The sequence below is a fragment of the Oncorhynchus tshawytscha genome, linkage group LG02 (assembly GCF_018296145.1).
Source record: "Oncorhynchus tshawytscha isolate Ot180627B linkage group LG02, Otsh_v2.0, whole genome shotgun sequence".
NCBI classification, from domain to species: domain Eukaryota; kingdom Metazoa; phylum Chordata; class Actinopteri; order Salmoniformes; family Salmonidae; genus Oncorhynchus; species Oncorhynchus tshawytscha.
Genome location: NC_056430.1, coordinates 39,606,236 through 39,625,174, shown reverse-complemented (window position 1 = coordinate 39,625,174; position 18,939 = coordinate 39,606,236). Strand labels below are relative to the sequence as shown.

General features: G+C 40.7%; 1 protein-coding gene across 2 annotated transcripts; it reads right to left on the bottom strand.

Annotated features, from left to right (window-relative positions):
- Positions 1 to 7,198: 7,198 nt before the first annotated feature.
- LOC112215609 (beta-crystallin B3-like) lies at positions 7,199 to 11,328 on the bottom strand. Of its 2 annotated transcripts, none has more exons than XM_024374787.1 (6): positions 11,186 to 11,328; positions 10,740 to 10,848; positions 10,024 to 10,142; positions 8,432 to 8,564; positions 7,785 to 7,927; positions 7,199 to 7,623 (listed from the first exon to the last, which is right to left on the bottom strand). In XM_024374787.1, the coding sequence occupies exons 2-6, from the start codon at positions 10,812 to 10,814 to the stop codon at positions 7,386 to 7,388; spliced, it is 708 nt and encodes a 235-aa protein (XP_024230555.1). In that variant the 5' UTR covers positions 10,815 to 10,848; positions 11,186 to 11,328; the 3' UTR covers positions 7,199 to 7,385. The 2 variants fall into 2 exon arrangements, with proteins under 2 accessions (XP_024230555.1, XP_024230544.1); XM_024374776.1 differs by having other exon boundaries at positions 10,740 to 10,821.
- Positions 11,329 to 18,939: the final 7,611 nt, after the last annotated feature.

Sequence of the window (18,939 nt, the reverse complement as noted above, 5' to 3'; positions counted from 1 at the left end):
CAACCTTGTTTTTTTCTTTATGCTGCTGCATAAATTATGTAATATGCCAGGGAGATATGTATACTGTAGCTAAGAAAGTAATACTAAGTGTATGTTGTGTTAGTAGCTCATGTGCATCACCCTAATAAGATGGTTTATTTGCCCCTCTTAATTTTGCCTGTTGTTCTAACTTGGTGGTCCACATGTAGCCTATAACCTGTTTTAGAGAAATGTAATCATTGAATATTGTAAGAGCCTCCATTGTCTGCTTATATGCCCCCCTTATTTATCCTACCGTGCTGACTTGGGGTACAGGGAGAACACTGTAAGAACGGCCCATGTTCTGAATTCTGTCGCTGTACATTTCAAAAGTGCTAAACAAATAGTTATATTGACTACATCCGTCCTAGCTCGCTCATGAATGTCTTAATCGAAATTACGGATTGCCTTTTATCCGCTTGTCATCCCCTTATGCCATAGTTTGTACATCTTAATATTCATTAGAAACCACAATTGTTTAAGCAAGACAGACATATCAACTATGTTTTTTTAAAGGCAGTAAATGAGGCTGAATGAACTGTTTCGCTACCAGACAAGGCTCCACTGATAGCCAGGTTTAGCAGTGGTAAGATGTTGGGACTGCTGTTGGGACAGCTTTATGTAGGCCCTAACAGTTTGTGGGCACTGTTTGTTACCATTATAGTGAAATTCATGTATTGTTTAGTGTTGTGTTGTGTAGTGGCTTTGCTGGCATGCATCCCACTTTAAAAATGTTTTGCCCTACCAAGATTTACATGCTAAAATCATATAGATCAGATGCATATCTAAATTCCCAGTCATGTGAAATCCATATATTAGGTCCTATTGAATTTTTCAATAGACTGAATTCCTTATATGTAACTCAGTAGAATCTTAGAACTTGTTGCATGCTGCATTTATAGTTTTGTTCAGTGTATATAAGCTCTGGATTGTTGATGCGATGTATTGGCCATTGAAAGGCTTTGAAGCTACCGGTCAGCCACATTGGCACTCCCCAGTAGGAGCGGCTGAATGGAATTCTGCAGTTTTTCAATTAAATGTTTTAAGGACAAATTGCATGTATTTTTTTGTTGTAGTGGGGACAGTAAAATTTGTAAACTCAACAAATTATACTATACTCCCCATCCCGGATCCGGGAGTGTAATCATCGACTGACACTAATTAGCATAACGCAACGGACATAAATATTACTAGAAAATATTCCTATTCATGAAAATCACAAGTGAAATATACATAGACACAGCTTAGCCTTTTGTTAATCATCCTGTCATCTCAGATTTTCAAAATATGCTTTACAGCCAAAGTCAGACAAGCATTTGTGTACGTTTATCGATAGCCTAGCATAGCATTATTACCAGCTAGCAGCAGGTAACTTGGTCACGGAAATCAGAAAAGCAATCAAATTAAATCGTTTACCTTTGATGAGCTTCGGATGTTTTCACTCACGAGACTCCCAGTTAGATAGCCAAAGTTCATTTTTTCCAAAAATATTATTTTTGTAGGCGAAATAGCTCTGTTTGTTCTTCACGTTTGGCTGAGAAATCGTTTGGCTGAGAAATAATTTCCGGTCATGAAAACGCCCCAAAATGTTCAAAATTAGCTCCATAATATCGACAGAAACATGGCAAACGTTGTTTATAATCAATCTTCAAGGTGTTTTTCAAATATCTATTCAATAATATATCCACCGGGACAATTGGTTATTCAGTAGGACCGATTGGAAAAATGGCTACCTCTGTATTTTACACGAGAATCACTCTGAGAGCCATCAGGTGACCACTTACACAATGTAGCCGGGTATTACGGGTATTCTTCAACATAAATGGGTAAAACTACGTCACAATGCTGTAGACACCTTGGGGAATACGTAGAAAAAGTAATCTGGTTGATAGCCCATTCACTGCTCAATAGGGATGCATTGGAACGCAGAGCTTTCAAAACATGAGGCACTTCCGGATTGGATTTTTCTCAGGCTTTCGCCTGCAATATCAGTTCTGTTATATTCACAGACAATATTTTTACAGTTTTGGAAACTTTAGAGTGTTTTCTATCCTAAGCTGTCAATTATATACATATTCTAGCATCTTGTCCTAACAAAATATCCCGTTTACTTTGGGTACGTTATTTTTCCAAAAATGAAAATACTGCCCCCTAATCACAACAGGTTTTTAAGGGAAGTTTTCATATTGTAAAAATATATATATGTATGTTTAGCTCACATAATATAATATGCAAAGTATGCATTAAGGTGTTTGTATTATAATACATGTGTCAAAAACAAATTTAGACATTTAATAAATGCATTTCTATAGCTTCCAAAATATTTTGTTACGGTGGTGGAGTGCCAAGATGGAGGCACGGGGGCTTCAACACTGTGACCCCAAACGGTCATCTAGTGTGTATATATAAATGATTGGTTTGTGCAGGGTTTGGTGTAGCTAACTAGCTTGTCTCCCCACCATAAGGGTTGGCTAATGCTAATAAACTAGCGTTAGCGCTCAGCATCCTTAAACAGCTATTGTGTCAGAGTTATTTAACAGTATATTTAGTGAATGGGAAAGCTAAGGATATTTATATAAGTCATGATATTAGGAAAAGTGTTTATTTCCAGCGAGTGTATTTGATGGATTTCATTTCTGAAGCTAGCTTGGCCACTTCGGTAGCTACTGGCTAGCTAGGTAGCTGAGACAGAAGAAATGATAGAACGTTTTTCTGACTAGAGCACATATCTTCTGACAATGACGCAGTGCCCCCCTGTTGATTGAAGCTGAACTTTATTACAACATTATATTTAACGCTTTTTAAAATGAGCAATGTTGATGTGATAGAACTGACCAAATTAAATGAATCATAGAGGTCTTATAACCTATTCCGTACCGCACGGAAAGCGGTACCAGAGCGCCAAGTCTAGGTCCAAAAGGCTTCTACCCCCAAGCCATAAGAGTCCTGAATAGTTAATCAAATGGCTACCCAGACTATTTGCATTGTCTTTCTTCTTTTTACGCTGCTGCTACTCTCTGTTATTATCTATGTATAGCCACTTTAACTCTACCTACATGTACATATTACCTCAAATACCTCAACTAACCGCTGCCCCCGCACATTGACACTGTACCGGTACACCCTGTATATAGCCTTGCTACTGTTATTTTACTTCTGCTCTTTAATTATCAGTTATTTTATTTTTTACTTAATTTTTTTTTTAACTGCATTGTTGGTTAAGGGTTTGTAAGTAAGCATTTCACTGTAGGTCTACACCTGTTGTATTCGGTGCATGTGACAAATACAATTAGATTTTATTTGATTCTACTGGTAAACATGCTTGTTTTTTCCATATAGGCTATGTAAGTATTTGTAAAGACTGAAAATATTTCATTGTGCTTTTATTTGAATTACTTTTTATTCACTTGGCTACATACTTTGTATTGTTGGATTCTCGAGTGGTTAACCTGCAGGTTAGCATTTCATTGCACTGTGCACGCCATGTATATCATGTGTATATAATAAACTTGGGGAGGGAAGCCAGAAACATAATAATATTTTTTTATTTACAATGACGGGTTTGACAGCCTACCCCGGCCAAAGCCTAACCCGGATGACGCTGGGCCAATTGTGTGTCGCCCTATGGGACACCCAATCACGGCCGGTTGTGATACAGCCTGGAATCAAACCAGGGTCTGTAGTGATACCTTTGGCATTGAGACGCATTGCCCTATACTGCTGCGCCACTCGGGATCCCAAAAGGAGTGCGCCGCCCGGGAATCGAACCCGAGTCAAAAAAATGGGAATCTTCCATGATACCACTACCAAACCAACACCACATTAGCTAATAGACATCAGCTGGTAGAACTCATGTTATGAAATGAATCATAGCAGTCTTATAACTCCATTCTACAGGTATGTTTTTCACTCATGTCTCTAACACATTCCAAACTGGACAGATAAGAAGCTACATAGTCGTATCTGTCCTGTTTGGAGTTGTGTTGCACTGTTATCTGAACACTTCCATTTTTCTTTACAGTTGAGTTGCCCTGGTCAAGTTCGTATACAGTAACTTTAAAGAGATTCTGCCCCTAGAAAGCGTCTCATCTAGAAAAAAGCCTATGTGAGGTTCCTCCTGAAGGTTCATCCTCGGGGCAGGGGATTCCAGTACCTGGTTGACTGGGAGAGTTATGGCCCGGAGGAGAGGTGCTGGGTCCCCGCCAGGGACATCCTAGACCCAGGCCTCATCGCTGAATTCCAACGCTGGCACCCCGGTCAACCAGGTATGCGCCTAGGTAGGACGCCAAGTGACACCCCCAGAGGGGGAGGGGGGGTACTGTCACACCCTGATCTGTTTCACCTGTCTTTGGGCTTGTCTCTACCCCCTTCCATGTGTCTCCCATCTTCCCCGTTATCCCCAGTGTACTTATACCTGTGTTGTCTGTTTGTCTGTTGCCAGTTTGTTTTGTTTCGTCAAGCCTACCAGTGGTTTTTACCATGCTCCTGTCTGTCTCTAGTTCCTGTTTTCTATCTTTCCTGGTTTTTGACCATTCTTCCTGCCTTGACCCGGAGCCTGCCTGTCGTTCTGTACCTTGTCATACCACACTGGATTACTGACCTCTGCCTGCGCTGACCCTGAGCCTGCCTGCCATTCAGTATCTTTAGGACTCTGCTCTGGACTATTGACCTCTGCCTGCCCTTGACCTGTTGTTTGCCTGCCCCCCTGTTTTTGTAATAAACTTTTGTTACTTTGAAACTGTCTGCATCTGGGTCTTCTCCTGAGCCTTGAGAGGAGAGAGGCAGAAAAGGGGTGGGCACACTGCTCTATGTATTCTAATTACTGCAGAGTGTGTGTGTGCATGTCTCTGTGTGTGTTTGGGTACTGTGGGATTGTTTGATTGGACAGGTCATAGTCTATGTTTGAAGTTGTTTAGTGGTTTTTGACAATACACTGTAAATGTACCTGTTCGAGAGTAGAGAGTGCTCCAGAGTAGAGGAGACCCACAGTAGCAACTATAATTGAGTACGGGCAGTATCTGCTGTGGAAGGTGCAAGTTACCTGAAAAATATCTAATCTCTCAATGTTCTAATCTTTCAATCTTCATCTTAAAGTGCACCAAATTCATTCATTTAGCTGTTGAAATTCTTTCTCTCTTTTTTTCTGCTGGGGGAGAATGTCCCCGGACCCCCCTAGTGGCTTTGGGCTAAGCCCCAAATGTCTTCAAATCCTACAAAAGCCCCTGCCATTGCTTGGATCAACCCGGGTCAGCATAAAATAACTCCCTAATTGAAAAAGCCTTCCCAACTTCTGGGGCATATGCTGCTTTCATAACGAAGTGGGAAGGTGGTAATTACTCTTTGTGAACTCATAAATACCAGTTGGATGCATTCACGTGCTTGGACTCGTTGAGAAACACCGCTTGGCTATTGGCCAGCGTCATCCATAACTAAAAGTACAGATATCATTATTTTTAACAAATTATAGTACTCAAAAACCATATTAATAGTTTTCATTGTATAAATAATATTTTGTTGCTGCATTTAACTGCTGAAAAGGCTGTTATTGAAGTCCTTTCCTTAGTAGGTGTTGTCAGAGATCAGCATGTGGGAGAAATAGGAGCTCATGGATGATAGACAAGTTCCCCACTTGTAATTATCAGTTGGAGGGGCGTTCAAGTTGGTTATGAACACAGCAATAGAACTTTGCAGCTTATTCTGCACAATGTCGGAAAGTCCTTAGAATACATGTACGCTGAAAAGGGAATTGTCCCCAACGATGAAATCAGGGAGGGGACTATGGATTTGTCTCTGTACATTTGTACGAACAAACGTTAGTCGCATACAATATCTGTAAGCACGGGCCCGATTTTGACAAAACTTTGGTGAATGATGCATCTAGCCATAGAGATCCAGTATTTACAAAATTACACTGATTGGCCAGATGATGGCGCTATAACACAAGATTCAAAATGCAAGCTTTGGAAGGTCACGCCCCTCACCACATTTGACCTTAAAGTCATGAAATTTGGTACATAGGTCCCTCTACTCACAAGGAACAAATTTGCCTCAGGGACCCATAAGTTCTGCCACGATGGATTTTTCGTCATTTAGAATTTTGTGAAAAACAACTCTACTCTTCTGTCATCAAATGGCCGATCTGCATTAAACTTGATGTGTGGCATATATGGAGAAAGGTCTCCAAACACACAATTTTTCAGACTAGTAGCTAAAACAGCATGGCTGCTATTGACCAGTAAACATTCATGTGGCGCAAATAAATATAAATCAGTCAGTATATTCGTATTGTAACAACATTTGGTACACAAATTGCAAACACTGTAAAGACTCAACATATGCAAGAACGTTCATATCGACCACACGGTGGCGCTATAATACGGGCACATGTTTATAGCTCTTGATCTGTTTGACTCAGTGATGAAATATGGCACACTTGCTCAAGGATGTGTCTAGCTAACCCACGCGATATCTCAGACAGCACTGGCCCGATTTTGACAGCACTTGAGTGAATGATGCTTGTTGGCATAGAGATCCTTCATTTACAAAATGACACTGATTAGGGGGGTGCTGCATCATTCGTGGGGGCCAGCATGTTTACTGTTGCCTTGTTGGTTAGTGATTTCATATTTTGGGTTTTGTAAATGATCTAAGTCATGTATTGATGATTCTAATAAAACAAATTTGTGCACTATGTCATGACTCATGTTCCAATACACTCTGAAGACATTAGTGCTTACTCAAATCTCAAATCACAGAAAACTATAAAGTGTACTGTACCTGTTGACCGGATCTCTCTCTCTCTCTCTCTGTGTGTGTGTGTGTGTGTGTTCCATTTCAATGGAATGTCCCGTAGTCTACATTAACTTTGTTGGGTGAAAGTGCATACTTTTTATGGTGATAATAAATTTGAATGTTTTATTTCGTCTTGGACGTCTCCTAGACACTCAACTCAACTTCCCATGCAAGTTGATATCTTCTGGTTCCATGTTACCATCTACTGGTCAGTGTTTTACCTTACAACCATTCTAAAGAAGGAGATGTAAACCAGCACCATTAACCAAATATTATTTGTCCTATTGTATGATGTTGGCACACTAAATAATATTATTCTAACAACCTCAGAGAAGTTTTCATAGCAACTCCGTAAGAGGGACTGACAAAAACATTGGGTCAAACCAAATCAGGTTCAAAGCCTTTATTATTTCCACCCCAGACACATAGGTAAGTCAGTGATGGTTACTTCACTTCCGAGTTCGTCGTTTCTTGCTGACCCTCTGTGACGAGGAGGTGAGGTTCGGTGGAGCCCTGGATGGATGGGAGGCCCGGATTTGGCTTCTTAGGGGGCCTGGGGCCACAGCCACTCTCTTTCAGCTGGTGCCAGTGGCGTTAGGGGGGGCAGGTGGTGTGGGGTTGGGTGCGGGGGTGGGAGTGGGGGTGGGGGTGGGGGCAATGAAGCAGCCTCTCTTGTGCCACTGCATGTCACGCACGCGTCGGACGGACTGGATCTGAGGTGTTGATGCTCCCCAGTCATTCCAGTGCTTGTAGTCTCCATGCTCAAAGATGTACTGGCGGCCCCTGTAGCCTGGGAACATGTAGCCCACCCACCTAGGGAGGGCAAGGGGACATATAGCTATAATGACATTTATGGAACAGAATCGGTTGAAATTCAGAGCCATACTTGGCACGAGAGATAACCTTGCAGTAACCTAGCTGTAGACAGATACTGTATGCCTGATCTCAATGATGTGTAAAGGTGTTGAACTTACGCTCCATTCGTAGCCTTGATGCTGGCCACGCGGTCCTGAAAGCCATGGACCCACAGGCTGGGGACGTCGTCATCCACAATCTCCATCTTCCTCCCGGCGAAGCCTGGGTTCTCGAACAGGTGGAGTTTGTGATCCGCACTGTCCTGGGCAGGAACAGGAATGGGTGGTGGTTACACTATGTTTTCATGTCTGCTGTTTACTTGGTGTTTACTTTTAAGGAAGGTAGCTACTACTCCAGGGCTGGTAACCCTACTTAGAAAAGTGCAGTTTCAAATAACTAAATAATGATCAAATAAATACTTTTGGTGGCTTGGGAGCACAAATCATTTGGTACAAATAGGTTTCTTTTGTGGAATTCTGTTAACTTAGGAAACAAAAGGGATTTGCCTTTAGCTCAACAGGTTAGTCTTATCTCATTGACATGACAGTTGGATGCCTGTCCACTGTAGGTTGCTATGGTCAGTAGGCTACATCCTTACATACTATATGTAGATTATGTGTAAATAATTTTGGCTAAATTCTGTCTGTGTATTCTGTTTATTGTAAGGGGTTGTCAGAACCATTGCACCATGTCAGATTCCTGGTACATGTAAATATACCCAGTTAAAGGATGATGATTCTAATTATAGGTACAGAGATATACTGACCACTTTGAGTGGCCTGAGGGACAGCAGGTAGTTATTAGTCTGGCTGTTGGTCCAGGTGCTCCAACGAGGATACTCGCCCTTCTCCAGCACAAACTGCTCCCCGCCAAATGCCTGGCGCTCAAATGCCACCCAGCTGAGAACACAAAGGTAATTACGCTTTACCAATTTCTTGTACATAAACAGTAGTAGTGAGATAGTAGGAGAGACCAGGGTTGGTTGTCACACTTTTTACTCGTGTGTTTCTCTCAGCAGCAGTATATCTTACAAGACTCTTTTAGGAGAAAGACCAAGGTCTTGGGTTGAAACTGGGACCTTTTTTTGATCATTATCTTATTTCAACATGCAGTTATAAGGCATCAAACAAACTCTGTCCACTTGTGACAACCAGCCCCATCGTGGGGTTGGTTGTCACAGTATGGGGTTGGTTGTCACAATGTTTGCTAGTAACTTATTCCTTTTGTAACAGGGAATGAAGCAATATAGCCAACAGTCTTAGAAGTAGCCAAGCCTTTCTTCGATAGAATGATATTCCTAACAAACTTCAGCGTTTTATGCCTTGAGAATAATATCCCACTGTGCACACCTCGTCATTACAACTTGGAGAATTGGTTAATATTTGGTTGATATGTTGATCAATGTGATTACAACTTTTTTTCACCCACTCAAAAAGACAGTTGAAAGTTTGTTGAATTCCCAATGTGTTACCACTATGCTTTCAACCATCTAAAAGCACATCCAAATTCTCACAATAGCACATTGGTAACAGACAAATCTCAAAGATAAGCAGGGCCTGGATGGAAAACCGCAGGGTAGTTGTAGATAGATAAACTCTCCAGTAGGAGGTGCTGCCCAGCCTATTGCTTTTTTATTTTAGTGGATATTACATTGAAGATCTGACGTTGTTTCAAAGGTACAAATTCAACATATTTTATGCAAGGTTTGTCAATGTTGAAATTGGTTACCATGATGACATAATCCTATGGTTAAAATGTTAACCTCAAAACATTACTTTTTTCAAATCCATCCCCAACCACCCCCCAATGCTAATGAATATGTTAGTTACCACATGGCTTGGCCTAGGAACTCAGAAATTGGTTTGAAATATAGCGTTCCCTTTCCTCTTTTCAAAAAACATCATTGTTCATGGATACTTCCATAATAAACATTTACAAAGAACACACCAATATATATTTTTACTTTCACCTATGAAAAACACAAATTCTCCTAACCTCAATGTTTTATCATGCTGACATGAATTGACCAGGTGGATGAGTTATTTCAAATAGTTCAGAGATTTTAACCTTAAAATTATTACACAGCACCATTTAGATTAGCACTGTGAAAACCAACCCACGAGCAACAAACCTTGATCTTCCCTGCATGAAAGGTAATTGATAAGAACTGTGATCAAAATGTATACACAGTTGAATAAGAATGGAATTTCATTGTCTAGAGACTGAAGTTGGATTCATAAATGTTTTAACATTTTAATAAGGGCAGTGTTGGAGAGTATTGGAGAGACAGGTAAACAGGAAGGGGGCAAGAGTGAGGCATGATGGAAAATGTAGAAAATCAATATTGGTGACACTTACGGTCCTGATTCCACGATGATAGATCCCACCTTCTCACATCCCTTTTCGATCACATTCTTACACTCTGCAGACAGCTCCACTTTCTTCCCACAGAAGTTCTCAAACTCAAACACCACCACCTACAAGATAAGTCAGGAAGAGGCATGGGTCAATGGTAAGTAATTACATTAGTACAAAATAGGCTTAACAACAACATTAACATAGGCAGAAACTGCATGAAGATTGCACAGTTGTAATTTAACAATGTGTTGTACTATACTGCCGTGTTATTGTGCGTTATTTTGCTTATGTCATTGTAAATACATACTAGTAGTATCAGTGACATTTCATAAAAAGTCAGACCAAGTGAATCTTAGGCTAAGATATAATAAGGTCCAACGGATGTCGGGCACCTTGTAGCTCCAGGGTGAATTTTTTCTTACAAAAAGAAAGAAGGTGCTCCCTAGAACCATAAAGGATTGTTCAATTGTCTCCATAGGAGAACCCTCTCCTATGGAGACAATTGAAAAAAAATATAACTATTTTTGGTTCCATGAGGATGCCCTTTTGCTAATACAAGGTTCTACGTGGAACCCTTTTACCACTAAAAGATTCTAAGAATACGCTGTTTCACCACCAAAGGATAGTAGGTACAGAACTAAGATCAGCTTTTAGTGGGGAAAATACAAAAATTGACCCAAGATCAGCGTCTAGAGGCAACTTCACACTCCACCCACCTTGTAGGTGGCTCCTGCCCCTCCTTGGCTCTTTCCAGCTGCTAGCTGCTCCGGTGCACCCTGCTGCTCTGACATGTTCCCTCTGCATTCCAAAGAAAAGTTGACAAACCTCCAAAAATGTTTGAGAGGTGCTGACTAACGGAATAGTAACTTCATGATGGAGAAGAAGCCACTGTTTGCCCGAGATGTTGGTTTTTACCCATTACATTATTGTTTGACCATCTACATTCCAAAACATTCTTACATTAAAAAAAATCATACACATTCTGATTCCACAAAGGGACTTTTACGTTTGACACATTGATGCATATTCAGTTCCAGGTAAAATAACAGTGCATACATGGTTATGGAGAGAGATAAATGGGGATAATTGAAAACAGCAAGAGTTGCAGCACAAGACAGACAGTCAGAGCACCAAGGAAAGAGAGAGATCTGTCTATTTTTACCTGGATGGCTTGTGCTTCACTGCACCACGTACGAGCCACACTCTCTCCGTTTTTCCTTGTTTTCTTTTTTCTTTTTCTCTCCCTCTTTCTGTCTCTGTTTGAGGGTGTGTGAGTGTGGAGGCCTGGTGAGAAGGCACTAGGAGCCAGGGGGGTATTTATGGTTTATAAATGGCACACAGCAGCAAAAAAAACAGGGGCGGGTGATGCTGTTGATGCAGCAAGTCTGTCGCTCGCATTGTGTCCATCACATTGCCTCTCAATAGGGCTGCGTGCCCTCGGTCGGGGTATATTGGCACCCGCTTCCACCCGGGCCGACCACGCTCACGCTGCCACCCTGCCAGTGGCCCGATGGTGGGCACACACAGACAGCGAGCCAAGAGGATTGAGCGAGATCAACTCCACTCAGCACTACTGGCCACACGCAACTGCCCATCTGTCTGTCCAGCTTTCCACCCGTCCGCCTGTCCACTGCCCCTCCGTCTCACCCGCACTTTCTGCTTTCTATTTACTCTCCTTCGTCTTCTTCTACCTTCACTCCTCCCTCGTGCATTTTATTACTTCATTTTCATCACTCTTTTACTTTCAGTCCTTTCTTCATCCTTTAAGTTTCTTTCCTCCTCCTTTCCTTTCTCTCCTCCTTCTTTCTCTCCTTGCATCCCACTATTCACCTCTTTCTCTAATCTATGTGTGACACTCTCCAATGCACCAGGTGTCAGTACTATATCAGTAGGATCCCTGTCAAACATCTGTCTTTGCCCTGCAAACCCTGAAAAATCTTCTTACAAGCCTACCTTGACGCACTGGACATTTTCGCAAGCGCACTTTCCAGGGAGAATCTGGAGATGGCCTTCCTTACTATATAGTAATCATATTGTCTATTGACACCTGGTGCATGAAACCAACATGCTCCTATCACACACTTTTTGGTAGCACTTTGCTTGACACCCAGTGTCATGACACGTTATGATACGGTCATAACCATGTCATAATATGGCGTAACAGCTGACATAACTTGTTATAACCTGTTATAATAGGGTCATAATACTGTCATGACACATAGTTAGACCTGTTGTGACATATATTGCATTATTTTATGGCTGGTTATGACACCTACATAAGAGTGTAAAAACCCACAAAACCTACCTCGGTAGTTGTTTTAAGGCTGGTTATGACACCTAACATAAGTGTTTCAAAATGCACAAAACCTACCACACAAGGCAAGACATTTCATTAGACTGCGTGTCAACAGTATGTTTATGTTATACAGTACCAGTCAAAAGTTTGGACACACCTACTCATGCAAGGGTTTTTCTTTATCTTTTACTATTTTCTATATTGTAGAATAATAGTGAAGACATCAAACTATAAAATAACACATACGGAATCATGTAGTAATCAAAAAAGTGTTAATCTTCAAAGTAGCCACCCTTTACTTTGATGACAGCATTGCAAACTCTTGGCATTCTCTCAACCAGTTTCATGAGTTAGTCACCTGGAATGCATTTCAATTAACAAGTGTGCCTTGTTAAAAGTTAATTTGTGGAACTTCTTTCCTTCTTAATGTGTTTGAGCAAATCAGTTGTGTTGTGACTAGGTAGGGTTGGGATACAGAAGGTAGCCCTATTTGGTAAAAGACAAAGTCCATATTATGTCAAGAACAGTTCAAAAAAGAAAAGAGAAATGACAGTCCATCATTACTTTAAAACATGAAGGTCAGTCAGTATGGAAAATTTCAAGAACTTTGAACGTTTCTTCAAGTGCTGTCGCAAAGACCATTAAGCGCTGTAAGTTATCAGCCTCATAAATTTCAGCCCAAATAAATGCTTCACAGAGTTCAAGTAACAGACACATCTCAGCATCAACTGTTCAGAGGAGACTGCGTGAATCAGGCCTGCATGGTCGAATTGCTGCAAAGAATCCACTACTAAAGGACACCAATAAGAAGAAGAGACTTGCTTGGGCCAAGAAACACAGCAGTGGACATTAGACCAGTGGAAATCTGTCCTTTGGTCTCATGAGTCCAAATTTGAGATTTATGATTTCAACCGCCGTGTCTTTATGAGACGCAGAGTAGGTGAACGGATTATCTCCACATATGTGGTTCCTACATGTGTGACGCTGCATCAGATGACCTGGCCTCCATAATCACCCGACCTCAACCCAAATTGAGATTGTTGAAGATGAGTTGGACCGCAGAATGAAGGAAAAGCAGCTAATGACCTCATCATACGTGGGAACTCCTTCAAGACTGTTGGAAAAGCATTCCAGGTGAAGCTGGTTGAGAGAATGCCAAAAGTGTCCAAAGCTGTCATCAAGGCAAAGGGTGGAAAAATATAAAATATAAAATACATTTAGATTTGTTTAACAGTTTTTTGGTTACTACATGATTCCATATGTGTTATTTCATAGATTTGATGTCTTCACTATTATTCTACAATGTATAAAATAATAAAATAAAATAAAAACCTTGAATGAGTATGTGTGTCCAAACCTTTGACTGGTACTGTATATATAAAAAAATGATTGACCATATTCAATTATCATTGTAATTGCGCACACATTGATGTCAGACATGCACCTACCCCAATGCTCTGTTGCTGATGACTGAGATGAATGCAGGAGCAGGACAAGACACCCTCTTTTTGACAAATTTTTTGACTAACGCTTCTTCACAGTGTCATGAAGTGTATTTTCTTAGTCTAAGTAAAGTTACACAAGATGGTCACAATTCTTCATGACAGTGTCATAAAAGTTTATTTTCTACAAGTTATTTGAAAAATAATTCATTACAACAACAAAGGATTTAAAAAACAAACTTTCAAACGAAAGGAAACCTCTTGGCATGCAAAAAAAGTTATTTGAATAAATGTGTAAATATATATTTACAGCTGTTGTGACATATATATATATATCTATATTGTGACAAGTTATGACAAGTTATGTCAGCTGTTATGACATGGTTATGGCCATATCATAACGTGTTATGACATTGGGTGTCAAGTGGTGTTACCCACTTTTCACACAGTCAATGTAGCCAAGTAGGTGTAGGTGTCAAAAACACTATGGTGCCATTCAAAATATGTTTCTTACTGTATATAGGCCTACAGTATATGCATTTCTGAGTGTGTGCATTGTTTGTGTTTTCTATTATTCCAGTGAACGTTATGAAGATAATATGAAAGTGAAAATGTTAGAGATTTGCACCCTTTCAAAAAACACGGATAGAAAATACTCCTTAATTGATCTGGCAGCAATGAACAATATCAGCTGATCAACACTCAGAAGAAACAAGATCTTATCTGTGGCTGACAGCAATACATACAGACATATCAGATCAACATGTTTATTACTAATGCAACTACAATAGGACCTTGCCCAAATATACTTGAATCTGAATGTGTAAAATTAGTACTTATTATTTGATAGACATCATTTTGTCAATGTCAGTCTGCACCTATGGACGGGGAATGGTATTGTATACAATTATTTTTGTAGTGCACCTGTCATTGTTACTGTAAATGGATCACTCTTAAAGTGCTTTATGGCACTATTTCAGGATTTGGGCATCATGGCAGGCAGAGTAAGCACATGTGTATTGGTTTGTTATTGGCTGAGATCAGATGAAAGACCTATTGTACACAGGTGTTGAGACATTGTCTCTAATCAAACCACAACAAGGGTGCAGACAGAGCTATTCCTCTCCTTTTCTTGTTTGGATAGAGTAGAGATAATATCGTTGTATCTACCAGATACTTTTATCAAGAGCAGCTCATCAGAGCAGCGAGTGAGTGCATAACATAACAGAGAAAAGAAACCGACGGGTTAGTTCAAAACAAGAGATCAATTGAGAAAGAAGGAAAGTTCCATTGGCTAGGTGCCAAAAGATGTACAATTCAAGTATGTATGTGAACCTTGTGGCATTGTGGATATTTGTGTGCATGACCTAAACAGGTAATTACGTCAAGCTCCCACACAGAATCTGGCATGCAAATTTGGATGGATGGAAAGATACAGTCTGGAACATATAGTGGCCTGGGATGAGAGGCACTTGTCCAAATGTTGCAAATATTCTGTGTGTGTGTGTGTGTGTGTTTCTGTGTTGCAAATAGTCTACATGCTTATAATTCCTTTGACGAATAGAAAAGTCGAAGAGATGGTCACAACACAGGGCAGGAAAGTATCCAATGCTACTCCATTGTCTTGCATAGCTTGTCAATAAAAAAAGGGAGTTTCTGGAAAGGCACACAATTGGAGGGAGTCCAGGTCACTGCTGTGTTTGTCACAGGGGTGTTTGTCAGCAACAACAGCAGCATCAGTTGGATGATCTCCAAGTCAATGCCCAGCTAGCACACAATGTTCTGAGAACCATATGTTTCTTAGAGCTTGGTGAGAGCGTGGTTGTCCTATGATTATTTTGCATGCATCCTTCTCACAACTTTTTGGGAATGGTACAGGATAGTTGCTTGGCTTTGGAACATTCTCAGCACATTTAAGGAACTTCACAAGAAAACATTGTTTTCTTGGAATTTCATTACTTTAACAGAATGTTTCCAAAAAGTTCAAACATGGTTATATTTCATTACAATTTTGGTAACATTCTAAGAATGTTCTCCAACTGGTTTGACATTGAGAATGTTCTCCAATAGTTCAAAGAACATTAAGAAACAACATTTTTCTGTGGTAATTTTGGTACTTCAGCATAACGTTTCCTACAGGTTCTAGTTAAATTCATGTTCTCAAATTGTTCAGAGAACGTTAAGAACATTTTCCATAAAAAACACAAAAACTTTACTAACATTCAGAGAACGTTCTAAAGAATGTTATTTAAAAACATATACATTCTGTTCTCAGCATTAACAAAACTCTCTATCCTCTATCTTGTTAAGTGTGTTGGCTACGCCACTAATTGGCCATACCGGGACTTAATTAGTGCTTGTCTCCTTTGAAATGGGGTCTATTTGAATAGATTAAAATGATCAGCTTTGTATAAGTAAAAAACAAACATGGCATGCTAGCTCCATCCTGGTGGCGCAGTTGACTAATTCCATGGATAAAAAACGGAAGATCATAGGTTAGACTCTGGCACAATAAAAAAAAAATGCATTTCCATGTGTCCTATATGTTCTTGGAGTTCAAACTAAGCTATCAGTGTTATTAAAAGTCATATTGAAACACTTTCTCAGGACGTTATATAAATACCTTCAAATAACCTATAATTTACGTTCTCAGAACGTTAATAAAACCTCCCAGGAAAGCTTCTCAGAATCTCTCTGCAACCTAAAAATGTACGTTTCCAGAACAGACCACATTTTCACTTCCTTTCTCAGAACTTTTCGTTTTACCGGTCAAGATACTAATGGCTTTGTTCCCAGAACCAATGGTAAACCAAAAACGTACATTCCTACAAATTCCAAGGAACTGAATGTGCTAGCTGGGTGGTATCTCCTAGAGGTAAACAGGAATAAAAGCTAATTTACATGACACAGATACAGGGCATATTTTAAAGTTATAGTTCACTCAAATCAAAGTGTGTCTGATGATGTCAGACTGCAAACCTTTAACAAGCTATAGGCTTTCTTTGGAGTTAACTAACACTTTAAGGTGTGTATGGAAGGGGAATGTGATCAGATAGGTATTTTGATTGTAATAGCTGGTGTAAAAATGAGGTCCATCCACTCAGCTAGTCCTCACTGTTGTATTGACTCAAGCGCTTCTTAGACTTGAGTTCTTGCAGCCATGAAGGAGACGAGTCCCCCCTGAGGGTCACACAAACATAGATCAAATGGTTTGCCTTGTACTAACAGCTAACTAATTTACCCAGCTAACTATTTCAGTCATCTGTGTTGCTAGTTGTTCTCATTCATCACATTTGGTTGAGTCATGTTGAATAACATTTTAAAACTACTAAAATAACTTACAATGCTGAAACTGTGGTTTTATGCTAGTAAGATAAGAGCAGCATGTTGGGACTAAACTTACCCTCCATCTTTGTTCACTACAGGGGGTAGTATCTGTGACGTCCTGGGGAGGAAGGAGGAACATCCGGGAGAGCGGGAGAGCTGAGAGGGGGACAGAGCAAGACTGTCTGTCTGACTGTCTGTATCTGCTCCTTTAACTCCTCCCCCTGTTCGCTTCTTTAACTGGGCCTAGGAGAGGCAGTGAAGGTAAGAACAAGTCATGTTCTAAACGTTTTTGATAGTAAGGAGTTCCCTGCACTAAGAAAAATCCTGCAGTAAACAATTACTTATCACCCAATATGCACTTTTTATGGTTTAGGAACTTTGTCATGCAGCATGTCCAGCAGTATGGGTTTGATTGCATCTAAGATTACGTCCCAAAGGGCACCCTATTCCCTATATAGTACACTACTTTTGACCGGAACCCTATGGTCCTATGAACCCTAAATAGGAAATAGGGTGCCATTTGGGATGCACACTTAGCCTCAGTCAATCTTTCAGGGTGTAACATAGAGCATCAGTGGATTGAGAGCATCTACATATTGTACCTTGAGAGCGGACGGGTCCATTCCAGAAAAGAGGGGTATTCTCTGGGGCTGGGAAGGTGGTGAACATACCTCCCTCCCTCTGGGCTGCTCCTCATCAGACTCACAATCTCCCCTTGTTAGAGAGTCCACCTTATCTGAAAAAGGGGTATAACAGATGTTTGGTCTTGTGTGAATTACTTTTAATGAGGGATGGTTGCAATGACCCTTAACCTCTACCTCCTAGCCACTTGTGTATCTGAAAGAATGAGATTTGTGTATGAAATATACGCCGCAAATTCCACCTAGCCTATTAGAGGGCAAGGTGCAGCTATCAACCTTTTGTCTAGAACTAATGTACATGATCTCTACAGATTTAGCTACATTGGGCTCCCGTGTGGCGCAGCAGTCTAAGGCACTGCATCTCAGTGCTAGAGGCATCACTACAGACACCCTGGTTCGAATCCAGGCTGTATCACAACCAGCCGTGATTGGGCGGAGCACAATTGGCCCAGTGTCATCCAGGTTTGGCCGGTGTGGGCCGTCATTGTAAAAAATAATTTGTTCTTAACTGACTTGCCTAATTAAATAAAGGTTAAATACAACATTTTAAAAAAGGGGTCGGTAGTAGACAAATGGAATTGGAATTGTCTACTAACCTGAGGAGTCACAGAACCTCCAGTCGTGGATGCGGTTTTCCTCAAGCGTTGCTGTGGTAGAGTTCTGATGGACAGCTCGAGGGGGGCGGGTCCTCCGACTCTTCCTCAGCTTTGCCCTTGCACGCTGAGCACTGGTGTCCAATAGAGGAGAAATCTGTGCACGTACACACACGCAGGGTCAAGCAAAGTCAAATATCGTAGCCTACAAATGCATAGTGAAAGTACCAGATAGGCCTTGGCAAGAGACTTACATCAGGAAAGGCTAATAGCTCCTCTGTTTCTTCTAGTGGAGATGTGCTGTTAGGCTCATCTGGTGTGACAGGGGAGATCTGTTCCACTGTCGTCTGCAGACTTAGGATGTGGGGAATAAAAAAAATAGATCCCAACAATTCAAATGTGGACATACACATGGAAAACCTTCGTCCACTTAATCTGGTACTGCTCCAATGTGGGTTCACACAATCCATGTGTCCCCCTGCAATATGTTTTATTAACCAGCAGATGTCAGAAAAAGTATGCTACCTTCACTTTGTCTTGGTAGAACAAATTAACTACCTTCTGCGTACCGACCTGGTAGGCTACCTACTTATAGAATCGCAATGCTCCTCAGTGGC

Coding starts and splice junctions, on each gene's coding strand:
- LOC112215609 (XM_024374787.1), bottom strand. CDS start 10,814: ATGTCAGAGCAGCAGGGTGCACCGGAGCAGCTAGCAGCTGGAAAGAGC. Junction 10,143..10,739: donor GGGCAGGAGCCACCTACAAG/GTGGGTGGAGTG, acceptor CTTATCTTGTAG/GTGGTGGTGTTTGAGTTTGA. Junction 7,928..8,431: donor CCCTCAGGCCACTCAAAGTG/GTCAGTATATCT, acceptor GTTCCTGCCCAG/GACAGTGCGGATCACAAACT.